At 39.0% G+C, this 20,481-nt stretch overlaps 2 protein-coding genes across 3 annotated transcripts in view; both read left to right on the top strand.

Moving 5' to 3' along the window:
• Positions 1-42: 42 nt before the first annotated feature.
• PSMA1 (proteasome 20S subunit alpha 1) lies at positions 43-12,438 on the top strand. The gene is made up of 10 exons (XM_007083244.3): positions 43-148; positions 1,433-1,477; positions 1,980-2,081; positions 2,202-2,305; positions 4,336-4,424; positions 5,275-5,345; positions 5,492-5,621; positions 6,523-6,602; positions 9,951-10,061; positions 12,073-12,438. The coding sequence occupies exons 1-10, from the start codon at positions 146-148 to the stop codon at positions 12,127-12,129; spliced, it is 792 nt and encodes a 263-aa protein (XP_007083306.1). The 5' UTR covers positions 43-145; the 3' UTR covers positions 12,130-12,438.
• Positions 12,439-16,666: 4,228 nt separating this feature from the next.
• COPB1 (COPI coat complex subunit beta 1) overlaps positions 16,667-20,481 on the top strand; it is a 39,666-nt gene continuing 35,851 nt past the window's right edge. For both annotated transcript variants that reach the window (XM_042958314.1, XM_007083243.3), the window contains exons 1-2: positions 16,667-16,784; positions 17,499-17,648. In XM_042958314.1, coding sequence (XP_042814248.1) covers positions 17,558-17,648 — 91 coding nt within the window. In that variant the 5' untranslated portion in view covers positions 16,667-16,784; positions 17,499-17,557. The remainder of the gene's footprint in view (positions 16,785-17,498; positions 17,649-20,481) is intronic.

The raw sequence follows: 20,481 nt of genomic DNA, 5'->3' as shown, positions 1-20,481 counted from the left end.
CGATATCTCTGGGATAGATTGCCTTGCCCTGCGCCGCCGCCGTCAAAATCCGAAGACTTGTTTGTAGATCGCCGAGCGGTAGTTTCGGCCGCGCTCCTGGGTCCGCACCTCTGCTGGAGGCCGCAGCCAGACCAGCGCCGGAACCATGGTGCGTTGGATTCCGAGCTTAGGCAGGGTTGGGGCAAAGATCCGCCGACTGGGGGATGGTGAGCCGCCCCTTCGGTCATCCTCAGAGCGGCCTGGGGCCACGGGGTATGGGGACCTCGGCCGACGGGAGGGTTCCAGCAGTGATTCAGCATCTCCGGCCTGGCGGGGAGAGGGGCGATGGGTAGTAAGTGCGGCCTTTCTCCTGGGCTTGTTGCGCTTTCTGCCGGGCCTGGGACACTACTTCCTCGGTCAACTAGATGAGCTCGCCCCTCAAGTTCCTACAGCCGGAGTAGTTCCGAGCGGTTCAGAATGGCTCCTCGTGCTCTGTGTAGGAGAGGAGGAAATAGGGACTTGACTTGGCGGCTTCCCTGTACTGCCACTGCGGGCTTGATCCCAGGGTTTGGGTTCCAGGACAGCGTCCATTTTCCTTGTGGGCCCGTCTCATTTTTCTCTCCCCTACAACTCGATCAGAAAGGGTTCTTTTCATTCACTTTGTCCAAGTGAATAAACCGAGGCTGAGAGAAGTGGTGTTATCACGGACACAGCCTAGGGCTCGGGGCTTCCAGTCTCATGTCTGCCATTCCAGCACTCAGCTTTCTCACCCCCCGGGTTATTTCCCCAATATTGTGCTGGTAGACTTGTTTCAGTACCCTTATTAAAGCAGTAATGGTTCTGGCTCTGTAGCTATTTGTGTTAACATCTAACTTCCCGAGAACATTCTTGTGTTTTTTCTTCAATATGAATGTTTATACGTACAAGGCACCGTTTTAAGTGCAGTAAGGGTTCAAAGATAAATCTGACATGTCCCTAATCATAAAGCAGAAAGGGAGTGTAGATAAAGAACTGATGGGAGTGTGTGTTGGAATTTTGGGAGAAAAATAGAGAAGACCTAGAGAGATAGACATTTGAGCGAGGTTAAAGAAAAAGCGCTTTTGATCATTTATTAGGGCCCAGTATAAGAGAAGAGCCTAAGCAGAGATGGGAAGGAAAGGCGACACTATGAACTTTAGGAACGGAACCCAAAGGGAACGCTATAGATAGTGGTAGAATTGAAAGTTGGAAAGATGGGTCCTATCTAGATCTGCTCCTCCCTTGTAGCTCATGGTAAATTTAGAATTTGCTTACAACTGAGTATAGCAGTAATCTTCCAATGAGTTTGTATTAATAGCAGGTGTTAATGTTGAATGGAAACAGACGGGAGAACAGTTTTTAATGATAGAGCTTGTTAAAAACTGGAATTTGTGGTGTTCTTAAGTTAACAGGTCTTTTTTTCTTTTATTTTCAGTTTCGCAACCAGTATGACAATGATGTCACTGTATGGAGCCCTCAGGTAAGAATGTTGTGGTTTTCTTTATTTTAATTTTTTTTTTTTATGTTTATTTTGGAGAGGGAGAGAGACAAAGCGTGAGCGGGGGAGGAGCAGAGAGAGAGAGGGAGACACAGAATCCCAAGCAGGCTCCAGGCTCTGAGCTGTCAGGACAACACCCGACGGGGCTTGAACCCATAGACTGTGACATATGACCTGAGCCAAAGTTGGGCGCTTAATCAACTGAGTGAGTCACCCATGTGTCCCAGTAAAAATGTTTTATACTATATCTGTGAAGTGACTTTAGAAACTCATGAAAGTGTAAGCTGTGGCAAAATGGAATATAATCATTTTAGACATCCTGGAACCTAAATTTATCATTAAAGTAAGTTTCCTAGTTTAAAAGAAAAATCGTTTGAGATTTAACCATACTCCCCTGAGATTTGGGACCACTAAATCAATTTTAAATATATAAAAGGATCTTACAAGATGTGTAAGACTCTAAGATGTGTTGTTTTCTCTTTAGGGCAGGATTCATCAAATTGAATATGCAATGGAAGCTGTTAAACAAGGTTCAGCCACAGTTGGTCTGAAGTCAAAAACCCATGCAGTGCTGGTTGCATTGAAGGTAAGTACAGCAGTAAATAAATCTTCCTCGTGTAGAAAATGGAACTGTCAGATAGAAGTTTCACTGTGTCGGTAATAAAATCGTAAATGTATTTTTATGTTCTGTAATGTCTCTGTTTAGAGAGCACAGTCAGAGCTTGCAGCTCATCAGAAAAAAATTCTCCATGTTGACAACCATATTGGTATCTCGATTGCGGGACTTACTGCTGATGCTAGACTGTTATGGTGAGTATGATCTTGAAAAGCAAAAGAAACGTCCATTTGGATTCATCAAGATACGATGTTTTAGGAGGTTGTCTGGCAGAGTTTAGAAGTTCAGATTGTGAATACCTTACTGGATTTGGGCTCAGTTACTAAGTATTCCATTTCTTGATACCTGTAGTAGTAACTACTACAATTAGCCATGTTAAGATTAAAGCTTTTGAGAAGTCACCTCATAATGCGATACTTGTTAACTCAGTGTTTATTGTTTGAGACAATGTTGTGTCTAAGAAGAGCTTGACACTTTTGTCTGGTTTCTAAGGATTGGCAGAACTACCCTTACTTTAATATGCCAGTATTTGTAAGACATTTATTTTTTGCGAAGCTCATTACTGGATATTCATTCTGTATGTATGAGTCAGATATACATCTTGTCTTCTAGGAACTTAAAATCTAGTAGTATATCTTTAATACAAGGTAGAAAGTGGAGAGGAACAGGTAGATTTCTGTGAGAGTCCAGAGGAGATAGAGATGAGAGACATATAAGTGAAGAGCTGGGCCTTTGAAACCACTTAGGATTTGAGGTGAGGCTAGTTACTTACACCATTGATGCTTTTAGTATGTTCTGTTTCAGAGTTATTGTTGATTAGCCTAACATGTAGAGCACTTAACACAGTGCCTTTCAGGTAATTTATGAATGTGTGTGTTGGGAGGTCGAAGGTAGTTAGCCAAAACTAATCTCTTAAGCCTGTGATTTAGTGTTTATTTATTTTTGAGACAGAGACAGAGCATGAACAGGAGAGGGGCAGAGAGAGAGGGAGACACAGAATCTGAAACAGGCTCCAGGCTCTGAACTGTCAGCACAGAGCCCGACATGGGGCTCAAACCCACGAGCTGTGAGATCATGACTTGTGCCGAAGTCAGACGCTTAACTGACTGACCCACCCAGGTGCCCCGAGCCTGTGATTTAATTAGGGAAGAAAGAATATACGCACGAAATGCAAATAGTAATGCCACTGTTGAAGATTTTAGAGTTATCCAGTGAGTTGCCTGCTCTCTTAGGTTGGCAAGATAGTGACGGCATTATTGGTTTCTGAGAGCTCTTGAAAGTGTAAAATATGTTGCATGGTCAAACGTTTTATTTACCCCATCTATCTAAAATACTGCCATGTAAATGTGTAATCAATGTAAAAACTTCATTAATGAGATATTTTGCATTGTTTTATGTACTGAGTCTTTGAAATTTCAGGTGTATTTTACACTTCCATTACATCTCTGTTCAGGCTAGCCACCTTTTAAGTGCTTAATAGTCACATGTAATCAGTACCTGCTATATTGGGCAATGCAGTTTAGATAGCCTTGGGAAATGAGCTTAAATAAAAGTAGTGAACAAATAGCATGGTTCCCACAGTCAACACTTGATTATCAGATGTGACATACACATAAACTAGACAAAGCAACATGGAAAGAAAGGTGCATATCCATTTCCCTGTTGTTTATCCTGTTGTCTTTAATCGTTAGGCATGAATTCTGTTTTCCCCAATGTTACATCTGCTTGAATCTTGGTACGTTTAACAGTGAGACTCAACAGTCTAGTATTCTGTGTCTCCTTTAGAGTGCTGCTTATGGAGAGGAGCAACATTGGCAGAACATGTAGCAATGTCCTTGTATGGATTCTGTTCCTTGCATTTGCTCTTTCGGGGAAATTTCAGTCAGCTTTCAAGAAAAAAAGCAAATAGTTACTCTTTTTGCTGGTTTAAGACCTAGAATTAAGACAATCTTGTTGACAGTGGGAAAGGGTAAGAAAAGAGAGCTTGCTCTTTTTCTCTTGCTCAGCCTTCTCTAAACTACTCAGAGACCAAGTTTATCTAGAGCTAAGGAATATTTAGTCTTTTTAAAAACCTCATCATGCCCCAGAGTTCAGTGTAAAAATGCATCCTTGTGGCGTGTCTTTCTTAATCCATGTGAGGAAAAGCAAAAAGAAATCAAACTACTTTATTTAGATTGAAATAACTCTGATATGAAATAACTAATTTTTCTTGTTTCTTTTTTAGTAATTTTATGCGCCAGGAGTGTTTGGATTCCAGATTTGTATTTGACAGACCTCTTCCTGTGTCTCGTCTTGTATCTCTAATTGGAAGCAGTATCCTTTTTATGTTAGGATTTATGGATGTGAAATTCAAAGAATTTTGATACTTAATCCTTATGTTAATTATTATATAAAATATAACATAATGCTTATGTTAATTATTGGGAATATAATACATAGGATAGGTAAGATTCTGAAAACTTTAAGTTTAGTTACTTTTCAATAACAATGTTTAAAATTTAGAATTGTGGGAAGTTTTGCCATGGAAAAATGTTCTAAGTAAAGCAATAGATTGCTCTTTCATCAGCCCTATTCCAGACATAGAGAAGCCCAATTCAGGAAAACTATTTAAGTATCATGTTTAGAGGAGATTTAAAGTTTTTATTGGTGGTTCTAGATGTCCCCCCAAATTCTTAACCTCTCACCCAAAATAGATGAGGTACTCTACATAAGAGGAGATCGTTTTGCTGGCACTCATTCTTAGGTTTTGTGGATAGTCTTAACATTAAAAAAAAAATTTTTTTTTTTAATGTTTATTTATTTTTGAGAGAGAGACCATGCGAGTAGGAGAGGGGCGGGGGTAGGGGGTGGGGCGGGACACAGAATCTGAAACAGGCTCCAGGCTCGAGGCTGTCAGCACAGAACCTGATCCAGGGCTCGAACTCCCAGACCCTGAGATCATGACTTGAGCCAAAGTCGGATGCTCAACCGACTGAGCCACCCAGGCACCCCCTCCCAACATTTTTTAATATGCGGCCAAAGAAATATGGTTCTTTTATTTTCTCTTTGCTGTGATGGATTATGCAGCAATTAAAAAACCAAAGCTCTTTGTTAATAATGTTTAACTTGAAAAAAAAGATAGTACTTTATTCCTTGTTAGAACAGTTTCTTTAACTAGTTTAAGAGACCCAGATACCAACGCAACGATATGGCCGGAGACCATATGGTGTTGGACTGCTTATTGCTGGTTATGATGTAAGTTCATAGAATATTTGTTATATTTTGATGATTTTTCAAAACTGACTAGAAATTTTGTAATTTTTAGCTCAAAGTCAAAAATTGTGTGTGTGTGTACATGTATGTATATATATGTATGTGTTTTTTTTTTTTTCTGTTTGTAGGATATGGGCCCTCACATTTTCCAGACCTGTCCCTCTGCTAACTATTTTGACTGTAGAGCTATGTCCATTGGAGCACGTTCTCAATCTGCTCGTACTTACTTGGAGAGACATATGTCTGGGTTTATGGAGTGTAAGTAATTTTTTTTTTTGTCCCCTCCAGAGATGAGAACCACTGTATTGGTTACCAATTATAAGTTCTGTTGACAACTTTTAGTTTTCTATGATTCATTGTTATTTTTAGCCACACAGACATTTCTGTATAAGTAGTGCATAGACAAGAAATTAGGGTAGCTATGAAAAAGAAAGGTAAAATGATGATGGAAGATGTGATCATGGGGCAGGTTTTCAAGTGCTTTGCTTAAACAGTGGTCTTGGACTTTAGCACATGTTTTTTGGACATCTCTTTAGGTGCCTGTGTGGTTGTTTATCCTTCATTCTATTGTGGTGTATTGCATTATTGGGCTTTTGAGTATTAAACCAGCTTTGGATTCCTAAGACAAATCCCTCTTGATCATGATTTATAATAGTAACTATATATAGAAATGTTTACATAAACATAATTATTGCTGGATTCATTTTGCTGATATTTTGTTGAGGTTTTTTTGTGTCTGTATTCATAAGGATAATTGATCTGTAGTTTTATTTTCTTGTGATATCTTTGTCTAGTTTTGGTATCAGGTTAATACTGGCCACATAGAAATATTGGAGACTTTGTTTATAAAGAGCAAATAAATTCCATAGAATACATTTTACAAAAGTTTGAGCTGTAGCATTTGTGAGTGAGGATTCTCATTTAATTTAGCATAAAGGTGAAATTTAGTAACAAAAATCATGTATTCTCCTCTTTAAGTAAAATAATAGCAATGTTATTTATTATTATTAGAAGATTATATGGCTAAACATTAAAATTTTGGCTTTTTATTGTGATATATTTATTATGTGACTAAAACCATAATAACAGACTGTAGACCTGATAAAAGCAGCCTCATGTGAAGATGAAATTAAGAAATAATTGTTAATTTGTTACATAGGCAATTTGAATGAACTGGTTAAACATGGTCTGCGTGCCTTACGAGAGACACTTCCTGCAGAACAGGACCTAACTACAAAGGTAGATAATCATGTTTTTCAACTTGAAATTTTAACATTACAGGTCAATCACTTATTTCATAAGTATAAGTAATAGAGGAGTGTACACAGTTCTTCAATTTGGGAGATTTGCCTTGGTTCATTCTTTCTCTTTAAGCTATTCACTAAGTGATCTGATTTTGCAATGATTTTTAAACATTTCTTTTTGGTGTAAAGCAAGAAAGCCAGTAAGTTTTATGTAGAATGTCCTACATTTCTTTAGCAGGTCAGAATACCTTTGTATTATTATTATTTTTTTAATGTTTATTTATTTTTGACAGAGAAAGAGACAGAGCATGAGCAGGGGAGGGGCAGAGAGAGAGGGAGACACAAAATCTGAAGCAGGCTCCAGGCTCTGAGCTGTCAGCACAGAGCCCGATGCAGGGCTCGAACTCACAGACTGTGAGATCATGACCTGAGCCGAAGTCGGACACTCAACTGACTGAGCCACCCAGGCGCCCGATACCTTTTTGTATCATTAACTCAGTTAACAAATGTATGTATTGAGCACCTACCACATGCAGACAGTAGGCATTGAGAATATAAGCACAGCAAGCAACTTGGCCTTCATAGAACATACTATCCAAGTTGGGGCGAGAAAATTTACCCATAAGTAAATTATATAATATATTAGAAGGTGATAAATGCCACAGAAAAAATAAAACAGGTTAAAATGAGAAAGACTGTCTGGGTATAGGAAGGAGGTGTGCTGAGGAAAATTTAAAATAGGGTGGTCAAGGATGGCCTTGGATGGTCAAGAAAGTGAAATTTGAGGAAAATATCTAAAGGAAGTGAGTGAGTGAGCCATTCAGATGTCTAGTGCAAGATTAATCCAGGGAATACAAGTATAAGGGCCTTGAGTCCAGAACATTCCTTGTAGTTGAGGCAGGGAGGCTAGTAGTGTTGGAGTCAGTGATCAAGAGAAAGAGAAGGAATAAAGTCAGATAAATGGAGGCCAGATCATGTATAAACCATTGTAGGTATTTTGGATTTTATTCTGAGTGGGCTGTCAAGAGTTTGAGCAGAAGAATACCATGATTTGATTTAGGTTTTAAAGAGTCATTCTGGTTGCCATTTTGAGAACAGGTTATAGTGGGCAACATGGGTGAAAATAGTTTTAAAACTGTTAAGGTAATGCAGATGAGAGAATGTGGTGAATTAGAGCAGAGCTGTGGAGTTGGAGAGGGGGGTAAGTGGTTCAGTTTGGGGTATGTTTTGAAATTAGAGCTAAAAATGTTTGCTGACGAATTGGTTGTGAGGGTGTGAGAACAACAACAAAACAAATTGTTTTCAAAATTTGGGGCCTGATAGATTAAGGAGAGGTTTACATTTACTGAGATGGATAGGACAGTAGAAGGGACAGGTTTGGGGGTGGGAGTTGTGGAAGATCAGGCAGTTAGCTTGGGACTTATTAAACCTGAAATGCCTATTGTCCATTGGTGATATAAAATAAGCAGTTATTGGGGCACCTGGCTGGCTCAGTCAGTGGAGCATGCGACTCTTGACCTCAGGGTTGTGAATTCAAGCCCCATGTTGGGTGTAAAGCTTACTTTAAAAAAAAAAAAAAAGCAGCATTTATCAGATGTGTCTCCCCTAAAGTTTGGTGGAGAATGGTCTAGCCTAGACTTATAAATTTTGGAGTCTTTATGTAGAAATGGCATTTTGAGACTGGATTGGATGACACTGCTAAAGGAATCATAGTTTTGTAAGAGGTTTAAGGCCTGGGCCAGGGGCACTCTAACCTTCAGAGATTGGAAGGTAAGTATCAGCAAAAAGGACTAAGAAAGATGACCAGGGAGATAGGAGGAAAACTTAGAAAGTGAGACATTCTTGAAATCAAATAAAGAAACTATTTCAAGGAGGAGGGAACAAAAAATTGGTAATACATCAAGGAAGATGTGGAGTGAGAATTAAATGTAATAGGGGACTCGACTAGACGGTTTCATTGGAATGGTGAGCCAAAAGCCTGAAAGGGATGAATCAGTAGAGAATGGGCAAGGACGGACTGGAGGCAGCTCTGTGGAGATTTTCTCTTGCAGGGTCAGAGAAATGGGTGGTGACTGTAAGAGAATGAAGGGAAGTTTTTTGTTTTGTTTTTTTTTTTTTTTTAATTAAGATGGGAAAAATTACAGCATGTTTGGTGCATGGTTATAAGAATAATCCCTGTAAAGGGAAACGTTTATGTAGGAGGAATATGAGAAAAACTGCTAGACCAGTGTCCTTAGATAGTACACAGGTGGAAGAAAGGTAGACAGACCTTAGAGAGGAAATTGGACTATTCATTAACACAGCAAGGGAGAGGATCTAGGGATATGATACCATGGGAGCTTGTGAACATTCTCTTCTAATTGCTTCTGTTTTCTCAGTGAAATGAGAATGGAAAATGTTAGAAGATGTCCAGGAGAAGAGATTGAATGATCTAGGGACCCATATAGTACAATGCAGGAATGATCATTAACCAGAGTGGTATCAGTCAGCATTTTATAAATCCATTTTGTTACAGTGATTAGATAATTATTATGTAATATGTATGTGAAGAATTTATAGCCTGATAATCTTTTGAAAATAATTTTTCCTATCATAAAAGTAATTTTTTTTCAAAGAAATCAGGAATGTACATTAAATTATTTTTATTTGTTTAAAGTAGCCATAATGCTATCACTGAAGATGACTATCTTTTAAAATTTGGGTTTATAGTTAACTGTTGACATGTACACTTTGGAAAAGTTTGCTCAGGTATCTGGGTTTCTGATTTCATATTTTTACTGAATCATAGATAATGATTCAATGAAATCATTGAGAGAAGGCCTATATATCCTTATGCCTCAAATTTTCACTAAAATTTTAATTTTACACTGGATAGCATTCACTGAGCATTTTAAGAATTGGTCTTTAATTTTAATATGTAGAACATAGTTCTAGGAGCCCACCAACTTCAGCACTTTATAACCCACTACTTTCTTTCCTTGTTAAGAACCATCATCTCTTAAACAAGAAACAAGCCTGATTGTTTCTTAGGAGTTAGGCTTACTGCTTAGCTAAGTGACTTGCTCCATTACACTGGTCTGCAGCACGTTCTCATTATGATTCAACTTGCGAATTTCTTGGTGGCATAGACCTTTGAAGTTACTCGTGATTATCAAAATATGAAATTTGCAAGTTATAAGAGTCTACAGTTTTCTTCCTTTTTTCTCTACACTTGAGTGTTTTTCAAGTCTTATTTAAGTGCTATATAAACTTCTATTCTGCTTTGTTTCACCCATTTAATCATAAACATTTTTCCAACCTAAATTCTCTTGATTTTTAATTTTTACCTTTTTTTCCCCCTCAGAATGTTTCCATTGGAATTGTTGGTAAAGACTTGGAGTTTACGATTTATGATGATGATGATGTATCTCCATTCCTGGAAGGTCTTGAAGAAAGACCACAGAGAAAGGCACAGGTATATAACTAATCATTACACCAGAGACTTTAGTTCTGTCATAAGCTGCTGTTCCTACCACAAGTGTGTAAACCTACCATTTTTGTTTTTAATTATTGAGGTAGGCTCATAATTCAAATGACAGTAGGAGAACTTAGAACTGAGTAATGTGAAATACTGAGGGAGCAGTTATCTACATAAGTGAAAAAGGGTTGATAATCTAGTTATCTGTTGCTATTTTTCACAATTCTATGGGTTGATTGGCTAAATAATTCTTTTGCTAGTCTTACTTAGGGCCTCTTGTGTTGAAGTCAGTTGAAGCAGGGGGGCTGGAACATCCAAGATGGCTCTGCTTATGCGTTTTTTTTTTTCTTTTAATTTTTAATGTTAATTTTGAGAGAGACGGAGTGCAAGGCAGGGGAGGGGCAGAGAGAGAGAGAGAGAGGGAGACACAGAATCCAAAGTAGGCTCCAAGCTCCAATCTGTCGCCACAGAGACTGATGTGGGGCTGGAACCCACTAACCACAAGATCATGACCTGAGCTGAGGTCGGATACTTAACCAACTGAGCCACCGAGGCACCCCCTTTTTTTTTGTTTTTTGTTTTTGTTAATGTTTTGTTTTATTTTATTTTATTTGTTTATTTTGAGAGCGAGCACAAGCAGGGAAGGAGCAGAGAGACACTCCCAAGTAGGCTCCACACTGTCAGAGCAGAGCCTGACCCAGGGCTCAATCTCATGAACCATGAGACCATGACCTGAGCCGAAATCAAGAGTTGGGCACTTAACTGAGGGAGCTACCCAAGCTTCCCCTCACATGTCTTCTTTATTCAGACTTTCTTGGTATATCTTAGAGGGACAGTTAGAAGGCTGAGACTGCTGCTAGGATGGCTGTGTCCTCTCAGAACCTTTCTTCAGCAGGGTAGCGTCTCAGAGCTTGTAAAAGTTCAAAAGCTCCAAAGTAGAAGCTGCCAGACATTCTAAAAGGCTGAGGCTCGGGAGTGGCACAGCATCAGTTTTGCACATTTTATTGGTTAAAACAAGTCACAGGGCCGGCCAAGAGTCTATAGGAGTGAGGACTGAGGGAAAGTTCATTGTGGACCCTCTGGAAACTAAGTTGGCTCTTCATAAATACTGAGAAAGGGGTCAGGAAGTACTGGTCTTTTTGGTTGAATATTTAGAATACACATTGGCGGGGCGCCTGGGTGGCTCAGTCGGTTGAGCGTCTGACTTCCACTCAGGTCGTGATCTTATAGTTCATGAGTTCAAGCTCCACGTTGGGCTCTGTGCTGACAGCTCAGAGCCTGGAGCCTGCTTCGGATTCTGTGTCCCCCTTTCTCTTTGCCTCTCCCCTGCCCGTGCTCTGTCTTTGTCTCTCAAAAGTGAATAAACATTAAAAAATAAATAAAATTTCTTTAAAAAAAAAAAAAAAAGAATACACATTGGCTATTTACAGATACTTATTTGATAGTTGTATAATTGAAAATAAAGTGTTCTGGAGAGACACTTTGTTCTACAGTGTGAATTTTTTTTTTCACCTTGGAGAGGATATTGTTGGTACTATTTAGAGAAGCAAGGTTTGCATTGTATTTAAACCTGTTGGTAAGAACCAGCACTGTTGGGGAGAATGCTGTGAGTTCCACACAGCTGGTTGGTTTGACCATGTTTTCACTCTGTTTATTAGTGCTAAAGAGGAAGAGAATGCCTAAAATCTACTGATTATATTCTAAGGCTAGTAGTGATGATAAAAGGAAGGACTTTATTCCTAACCAAGACAATATGGTAAAATGCTGGAATTGTTCAATGATGCTTTGGTTTTCAGACCTATAAAATTACGTCTGTTTAAAAACAAAAACAAAAAAAAAACATTGTTCAGAAATTTTAACAGGACAGTCAACTAAAATTGAATATCCAAAATCTTTCCTAACCCCTTTTCTCATAAATTCTTTCAGACTGTAATAAGTGTGATAAGAAGTATATATTAGTCAAGTGATTTTTTTTTTGACCTATTTTGTTTTTTTCTTCCCCTTACAGCCTGCTCAACCTGCTGATGAACCTGCAGAAAAGGCTGATGAACCAATGGAACATTAAGTCATAAACCAGTCTATCTGTATATTATCAAATATGTAAGAATTCAGGAGCACGTACTGATGACAATAATCTATACTTTGAACCAAAAGATGCAGGGTGGTCTTATGGTATGTTTTAGGAATCAGCCCAGACGTGTTTTTCCCAAGCTACTTCTCTGAAACCATATGATGGTATGCATTTTTTTTTTTGAGAGGGTCTATATAATCATTTTCTAGAAAGTATAGTTATCTGTACTAATGTTTTTATATGAAGAACATAGTGTCTTTGTGGTTTTAAAGACAACTGTGAAATAAAATTGTTTCACCTGCTGGTGTATTGGGGTTTTGTTTTTTAAGTAGCTTCAACTGTACGAGATTACAACTGGTCGGTTATCTGCCATGTTTGCCAAATTAAATTGCCTTATGTTTAGTGACGGGGAAAATAATACCTTTTATCTATCACAACCTTACACCAGTTCCCTGTGTGTGGACTTGCTACATGAGAATCTATGGAGATTTGTTTCAGAATACAACTTGCAAAGTTCAACCCTGGAGATTTCTTAATAAACCTAAGAAACCTCCCCTTTGCAACCACCATAGTAGCGAGACTATTAATATATGAATGGTTTTTCTTTCCAACCAGCAGATGGCAGTAGTGCTAGCTCTGGTCTCCATGTAGGGAACTTTCTGCAAAGATAACAAAGGGAAATTTTAATCCCAAACCATCATTTCCTCTCAGCCTGCCCAGCCCCACTCCATCGTAATCTTTAGGCTGACTTCCATTATTTTTGTGAGTGGTATATGCAGAAATTGCAGAACAATTTTTATCTTAGGCCATGCAAAATGAAATCTGAGGAAATCTGATTTACAAAACAATCCAACATTTCTCTGCTAAGAAGCCTAGAGGAGTTTTTTATTTCCTGAGATTCCTATCTAGAAAGGAGCAGTTCATTTGTAGATAGGGAATTTGGATTTTAGACCTAATTCTACTAATTAGTTACCATTGTCTTCGGGCAAGTTACTTAGCTCTATTTTAAGGAACTCCTTTGGAGAATTAGTGTGAAGGTTAAATGGAAGAATTTATGTGAAAACTTGGACACTTTAAAATTCATAAATTGTTACTTTACTTTTTTTTCCAGATCACCTAAAACTTTAAAAGCTTGAGTAGATTTAAATCTCTAGCTTCTTGAAGGGAAAGTTCTAGGTGCTTTCTGGCAAACTTGTTGAGAGAAAGACCTGACTAAATATAGGAATGTGTATGAGGTGTTGGGTCTGTGTTCTGAAAGTAGCCTCAGGAGTCTGCCATTTGAGCTTGGGATGAGACCACAAGTACCATGTGGCCATTTGACCTACAATAGATTTGCATTAAGCACATGCAGCTTTCATAAATGCAAAGTGAAGAGGGAGTTCTCCCACAGGCCTTCAGACTCAATAGCTAGTATAGTCTGGAGGAGGGAACATAAGTGGGAAATTTCATAATCTGATCTCTAAAGCCTCAGGCGGGTCTCTTCTGTGCCTATCATTGTGCCAGCCTCTGTCTTGTTGAGTGATTCTGTTGTTTAAAGATAACATGTATAATGTATATCGTTTTGTACCTGTTCCTAAATGTAAACCAATTACTTGACTGGTGCTCAGGTGGGAAAAAAATGTGATCTGGATAGTACTTAAGAGGCGATTTTAAAGATTGTTTTTTAAATATTTTTTTGAGAGAGAGAGGGGGAGAGAGAGAGAAAGAGAAAGAGAGAGAGAGACAGAGTGCAAGCGGGGAGGGGCAGAGAGAGAGGGAGACACAGAATCTGAAGCAAGCTCCAGGCTCTGAGCTGTGAGCACAAAGCCTGACTCCAGGCTGGAACTCACAAATCACAAGATCATGACCTGAGCCGAAGTCGGATGCTCAACCGACTGAGCCACCCAGGCGTCCCCGGACGCGATTTTAGTAATCTTTTTAATATATGATGTTAGTCTTATACGTTGACCTTAGAATTTAAAATCGTTTCCACCCCAGTAAGATTCAGTCAACTCCACTGTTTGTACAGAGTTCATTGTAATGCCTTTTCATTGTCACTTTGTCTAGTGTGTTATATTCATTCTGTTTAGTCTGTGTTAATGATAAACAATAAAATTCCTAGTTGTATCCTCTCATAAAACCTATCACTGATACACAATCAATTTACCTGGAATTTATTAGACATCTATATGTACAGCTTTGAAGAACTCATGGTTAAAAAATAAGAGGCAGTAAAGTGGGTCACAGGATTCAGGTTGTGGGACCAGCTTTCTCAATGTTTGATGATTTTGTGATTTGAGAGCAAGTCCCTTTTCTTTAGGCCTTGATTTCCTAGATGCCTGTTTTTATGATTCTTGGTTTATGACTCTCAAAAGGTCTTTGCTCTCAAAAAATTTAAATTTCACATGCATTCAAAATGATATAATTACATAGTAGAATAGAAAATAGAAGTCCCTTGGGGCGCCTGGGTGGCTCAGTCGGTTAAGCGTCCAACTTTGGCTCAGGTCACGATCTCGTGGTCCATGAGTTCGAGCCCTGCATCAGGCTCTGTGCTGACTGCTCAGAGCCTGGAGCCTGTTTCAGATTCTGTGTCTCCCTGTCTCTCTGACCCTCCCCCGTTCATGCTCTGTCTCTCTCTGTCTCAAAAATAAATAAACGTTAAAAAAAATTTTTTTTAAAGAAAATAGAAGTCCCAAAACAAGGTGCATGTTATGATAAACCAGGAAGAAATAGGCTTTTCAAGGTCATGATATCTGTTGAACAAGCTCTGTACTTAATATACATCAATACATATACACCACCAATGACATTTTAAGTGCAGACCTAAAATGAGATTTTCTAAAACATTGTATTTTCTTGCCCTCTTCACATTTAATAGTTTCCTTAGTGACTCTGTCATGGTAAGTCTCAAATTTTCTTCTGTAACACAATGATCCTCCAGGGCAACTGAAGTGGGTGTGGTTGGTCCTACACCATAGTGGCTCTAAATTGAGCTTTCACATTGCTGTCTAGTTTTTATGCTTTTGGGGGCCTTATTTCATGCCAACAGATTGTCACTTTTTGATATGTGGGCTTGGAAACCAGATACTGTACTTGCAAAATTTCACGTTAAACACATGGAAGTGAAAGAACCTGTTGTATATATATCTTGGGTTGATCTCAAGGGAATTATGTTGCATGAAAAAACAATCTCAGTGGTTACATTGTATAGTTCATATATATTACATCCTTGAAATGAAAAAATTACAGAGATATGGGAAATTACAGACTTTCCAGAGATGAAGGAAGGAAGTGGCTGTGACTGTAAAAGGATAGCAGGAGGGATCTTTAAAAGTGTTCTGTATCATTTCTGGTGGTAGTCACATGAATCTAAATATGGTAAAATTGCATAGAACTAAATACACAAGTGAATGCATGTAAAACTGGTGAATCAGAATGAGGTGAGGACTGAATTATATCAATGTCAATCTCTTGGATTTGGTATTGTACTATAATGATGCAAAATGTTACTACTGGAAGAAACTAGTGGGATAGTATATGGGATCTCTAGATCACAATTATTTCGATGAAAAAAAAATTTTTTTTAATCAATGCACGGGTTTTGAAGAGCTTTCTTAGAAAGTGCTATAAATGGGTGACCTTCGTGATATATTCTGGGTGCTTGAAGAATTACATTTTGCTTGATGGTTCTAAAAATCTCAAATAGCTAGATTCTGGATACATGAGGCAATATTTGTATTGTCTTCCTAACTGAAGTGAACCTATTAAGGGCAAGTTCTGTCAGATGTCTTTGTATTCACAGTATTTTGCTCAAGGGTTCAAAAAAAATGTTTAATGATAATTGGGCAGAAAACCTTTGCTGGGAAGATGCTGTGTGGGGGCACATGGAACCTCAAATGGGCAAAACTAAAGGTGCCATGGCTGATTGTAGCTGTAACAATTAGGTTTGTGGAGACAGGTAAAAATCCTTTAAAATCGTTAATCTCCCTTTCTACGTCAAAAGTTAATTTCTTGGGTGCTCAAAAAGGATCGTGAAAGGGACCATTACGAGATAAAGAGTGGCCTTGATGTTCCAGTAAACCCAGCCTAACTGCAGAGGCAGAGATTCAGACTACTGGAGAGGAGACGTTAAGAACTGAAATGGATCTTCATAGAATCTAGTGTTACCTATTAGAAGAAATGAGGCGACTTTCCCAAATAGTAATTAGTTACTTTCCCTGTTTTGTTAGTGGGTGAACTAGAAAATGGCTTCCAGCTCCCAGTCTGGTGCTCTTTCCCCCTGGACCACACAACCCTATTTTCCTCTTTCCGGGCACCTCCTCCCCTGCCTGTTGCAGTTCCTGAAAGAAACAATTTCTAAGTACCGTTTAAATAACCACAGCGCTTAATTCGGCGCTTGGCTGGCGGGGAAAGCTTAATGCTTCTCCCCAACGTTGTCTAAAACAACCGTGGACTAGAGGAAGAAACTTGCAGCGTACTTGCAGAGCGCAAGCGCAGGACAGAGAAGGCATGTCCTCTCTGAGTTGCCGTAGGCGCTAGGTGGCTTGGCCTCGTAACCCCCACCCCCTTCCACGTCAGCCGAAGACTGTACCGAGCGGCGGCTGCTGCTGCGGGTTGGAGCCGGAGTCGACGGTCCCACCGTTGCCCTAGCTGCCGCCCCTTGGAGCCAGGTAGCGGACTACAAGCCCCCAATCTCGGAGGCGTGTTGGGCTGGGCTGAGTCGGAGGAACTGGCTCTCCGGCGGGAAGATGCGGAAGGGGAGCGACTAGGCCGCTCGCGTCCGGGCCTGGCCAAGTGGAACGGGGGGCTGGGAAGCTTTGGGCCAGACGCCCCTTCCCGTCCTTGAGTACTGGCCAGGGGTCTGATCTCTTCCCGGGCTCCGGGACTCACCATTCCAGGGCGGGGGGCTGCCTTGCAGTAGGAAGAGGAGGGGTGGGGGTGCAGCGCACCCATTGACCCTCGGACACGCAGTCGCGTCCACCCATGAACGCGAAATGTTTGCAGGTTTTTAGCTGAGTACTCGTGCGCAGGTCTCTTGAGCAGTTCAGATTGTGTGTTATGTTCAAAAATCATTGTTCTGTTAAATGGTGGGGTGGGGCTGGAGGACTGTCACTGTATTGTGGGCCTTAGTGTTGCAGTACAGCATTCTCAAGCCCTGGGCGGGTTTGTGGGGTGGGAGATAATATACCTTAGACCGAGGCAGACCGTGTCTTTTATTGTTAGGCATTATTTTTATGGGACCACATATAAATTGATCCCACTCTTCTAATACTTTAAACTCACTAGCCAAACGGAATGAACTTTAGACAGTAAAGATCACAATAGTTACTGGTTGTGTTTTTGGTTTTTTACTTGTAACGATAGCCTTGTATTTCTTTTTCCAGATTTTCTGGCATCTATCATCCTTAAGTCTTGTATCGAGATTTGATTATATCCCGAAACCATGACGGCTGCTGAGAACGTGTGCTATACCTTAATTAACGTGCCCATGGATTCAGAACCACCATCTGAAATTAGCTTAAAAAATGATCTAGGTAAACTCTGATAATATTTTGAAAATTAAATGGAGAAAAAAATGAAAATAAAAAGCTCCTTTTCATTTCAAGTTTCTTTATAATTAGAAATACTTAATTTTGTCTAAATACTGTTTTCTAGGATCTCTTTAATAGACCTTTGGTCTTACTGAAAATGGAAACTTGTTACATTTAGGCTTGCAATATTGGTTTTTGGAAATAACATCTCAATTTGTCTTAGTAAAGCAAAAGAAATATAATAGTTTAGTTGTTAGATATAATGGTTTGTGTAGCTTAATATATTATGCTGAAGTATAGCTGACAGTTTTCTATAGATAACAGGTTGAGAATGTGTATTTGAATGTCTTAGTTTCTTTGTGCACTGAACTTCATATTCCTTAGCTTGTAAAACCAAAAGAACTTTGTTCTTTTGGGTTCGCCACCTATTGAACAAATGAAGTCAACCCTTTTTCAAGCTTTTGAGGTTTAAAAAAGTTTAAGCTTTTTTAAAGCATTTTATACAAAAAGAAAACAAGTGGATTTTAAAAGTGTATATTCTGTCTCCTTTTTGTGAGTGATTCTGTCAGAAACATTTTTTTAAAGCAACGCACATTCCAAAGTAATAATTCTTGTTTCATTGAACTACTGAAAATAAGTTTAACCTACACAGGTGACTCTAATCCAAGAATAGAGTGAGAATTATGCTTCAAATCTTGGAAATATCTTTTAGAAGATAATTTGCAGTTTGAAAGGAGACAATATTTTACTTGCCTCATTCCACCTCTTAATCAGCAGCATTGAATACCTCCTGATTTTAGGCTACTTAACATTAGGTTTCTATTGAGATCTATTTTTAGAGAAGGAAAAAGAAACCCTCCTTTATGGCATTTAAACCCATACCCCTATATACAAAAGCTACATATAGTTCCTTTTTTTTCATGTTTATGTAAGATAGTAGAATGAAATGTAAATTAATAAATTTTCATTACTTTTTTTACATTCTTCTTTAAAAATATTTTTTTTAATGTTTATTTTAGAGAGAGGAGAGACAGAGCGTGAGTGGGGGAGGGGCAGATAGAAAGGGAGACCCAATCCCAAGCAGGCTCCAGGCTCTGAGCTGTCAGCACAGAGCCCCACTCAGGGCTCAAACTCATAAACTGTGAGATCATGACCGAGCCGAAGTTGGACACCCCCAACTGATTGAGCCACCCAGGTGTCCCATTTTACATTTTTCTTAAGGTTTATTTATTTTTAAGAGAGAGTGCGTGAGCGCTAATGGGAAGGGGCAGAGAGAGAGAGAATCCAAAGCAGGCCCCAGGCTCTGAGCTGTCAGTACAGAGTCTGATGCGGGGCTGGAACTCACAGACAGAGAGATCATGACCTGAGCCGAAGTCAGACACTGAATCGACTGAGCCACCTAAGCACCCCACTATTTTTTTTCTTAAAATTTAAAAGTTTTCGCTTTTAGACCCTAAAATACTGAGGTTATAGATGGGAAGATAAAGAACAGAATCTGTCCTTAATTGTAACAATATCTTTTTTTTAATTGCAGCTGCCTTAATTACCTTCCCCTTACCAAGAAAGAAAGAAGTAGTCTTAAATCTCAAATTTTATGTGTATGTGCATATATATATTTAATGTTTATTTATTTATTTTGAGAGAGACAGAGAATCCCAAGCAGGCTCCTCAGTGCGGAGCCCAACATGGGGCTCAAACCCATAAACTGTGAAATCATGACCTGAGCAGAAACCAAGAGTTGGTCACTTAACCAACTGAGCCACCCAGCCACCCCTGCTGTATATATTTTTTACTGTATCTCAAAAGATATCAATTGATATGAGAAAAAGTTTAGAAATAGTTTCCAGTTAGAGTAACAAATACTTTTTTGTTTGGTGATATATTGAGTTATTTTATGTATACTTTTATTAGTCAATCGATATGAGTTCTGATGACTTTACATTACCCGGAGTAGGAAGTACTTGGTTTATTTTGGTTTATTTGTTAGTAGTGCCATAAAGGACAAGAAGTTCTGAAAATTTTGAAGATATAGGAAAAAAAGTATCCTTTACCTCACTTTGAATTGTTGGAATAAGTGGAAATTGGGGTTAAGAGGGCTGGAAATATAAATGATTGTAGATTTTTTACAGGTTTTCTATTTAGTTACCAGTTAAAAGTTTCTGCTAAACTTTTAGAATTTGCTAATTTGGGAAAAGTAGTAAAAAAAAAAAAACTGGAACAAAAGACATCAGCATTATAATGATACAGTTTTATGCCTTTTGGACTTTGTGTCCTTTATGTTATCAAACAGATTAGGGAAAAAAAAACTTTTCTTTTTTTTTTATATTCAGGAAGCTTCCGGACAGAGATAAGACCTGTTTAGGCTCACAAATCCAACTTTAGCTACTTAAAACTTTGCCCAGTCTGTCATCTTATCATAGTTTTTGCTATCAGCTTCTGTCACCTCTCCTGATGCTTTGTTTTTGTCATCCTCACAGACTTAAAAACTGAAGATTTGCACAGATTGATACTTCATCATTTTTCGGTTTCTTGAGTTGATGTGGCATATACCAAGTTTTTCATATGTGGCAGGATAATACTCTGAAGCAGGGAGAGATGCATGAGAAATTGGTCTGTTTTAAAAAAAATTTTTTTTTTTAACGTTTATTTATTTTTGAGACAGAGAGAGACAGAGCATGAACGGGGGAGGGTCAGAGAGAGGGAGACACAGAATCTGAAACAGGCTCCAGGCTCTAAGCTGTCAGCACAGAGCCCGACACGGGGCTCGAACTCACGGACCGTGAGATCATGACCTGAGCCGAAGCCGGCTGCTCAACTGACTGAGCCACCCAGGCGC

Source organism: Panthera tigris, chromosome D1 (genome assembly GCF_018350195.1).
Source record: "Panthera tigris isolate Pti1 chromosome D1, P.tigris_Pti1_mat1.1, whole genome shotgun sequence".
Taxonomy (NCBI): domain Eukaryota; kingdom Metazoa; phylum Chordata; class Mammalia; order Carnivora; family Felidae; genus Panthera; species Panthera tigris.
This window is presented reverse-complemented; position numbering and strand designations above follow the sequence as displayed.

Coding starts and splice junctions, on each gene's coding strand:
- PSMA1 (XM_007083244.3), top strand. Junction 2,082..2,201: donor CAGTGCTGGTTGCATTGAAG/GTAAGTACAGCA, acceptor GTCTCTGTTTAG/AGAGCACAGTCAGAGCTTGC. Junction 4,425..5,274: donor TGTATCTCTAATTGGAAGCA/GTATCCTTTTTA, acceptor AACTAGTTTAAG/AGACCCAGATACCAACGCAA.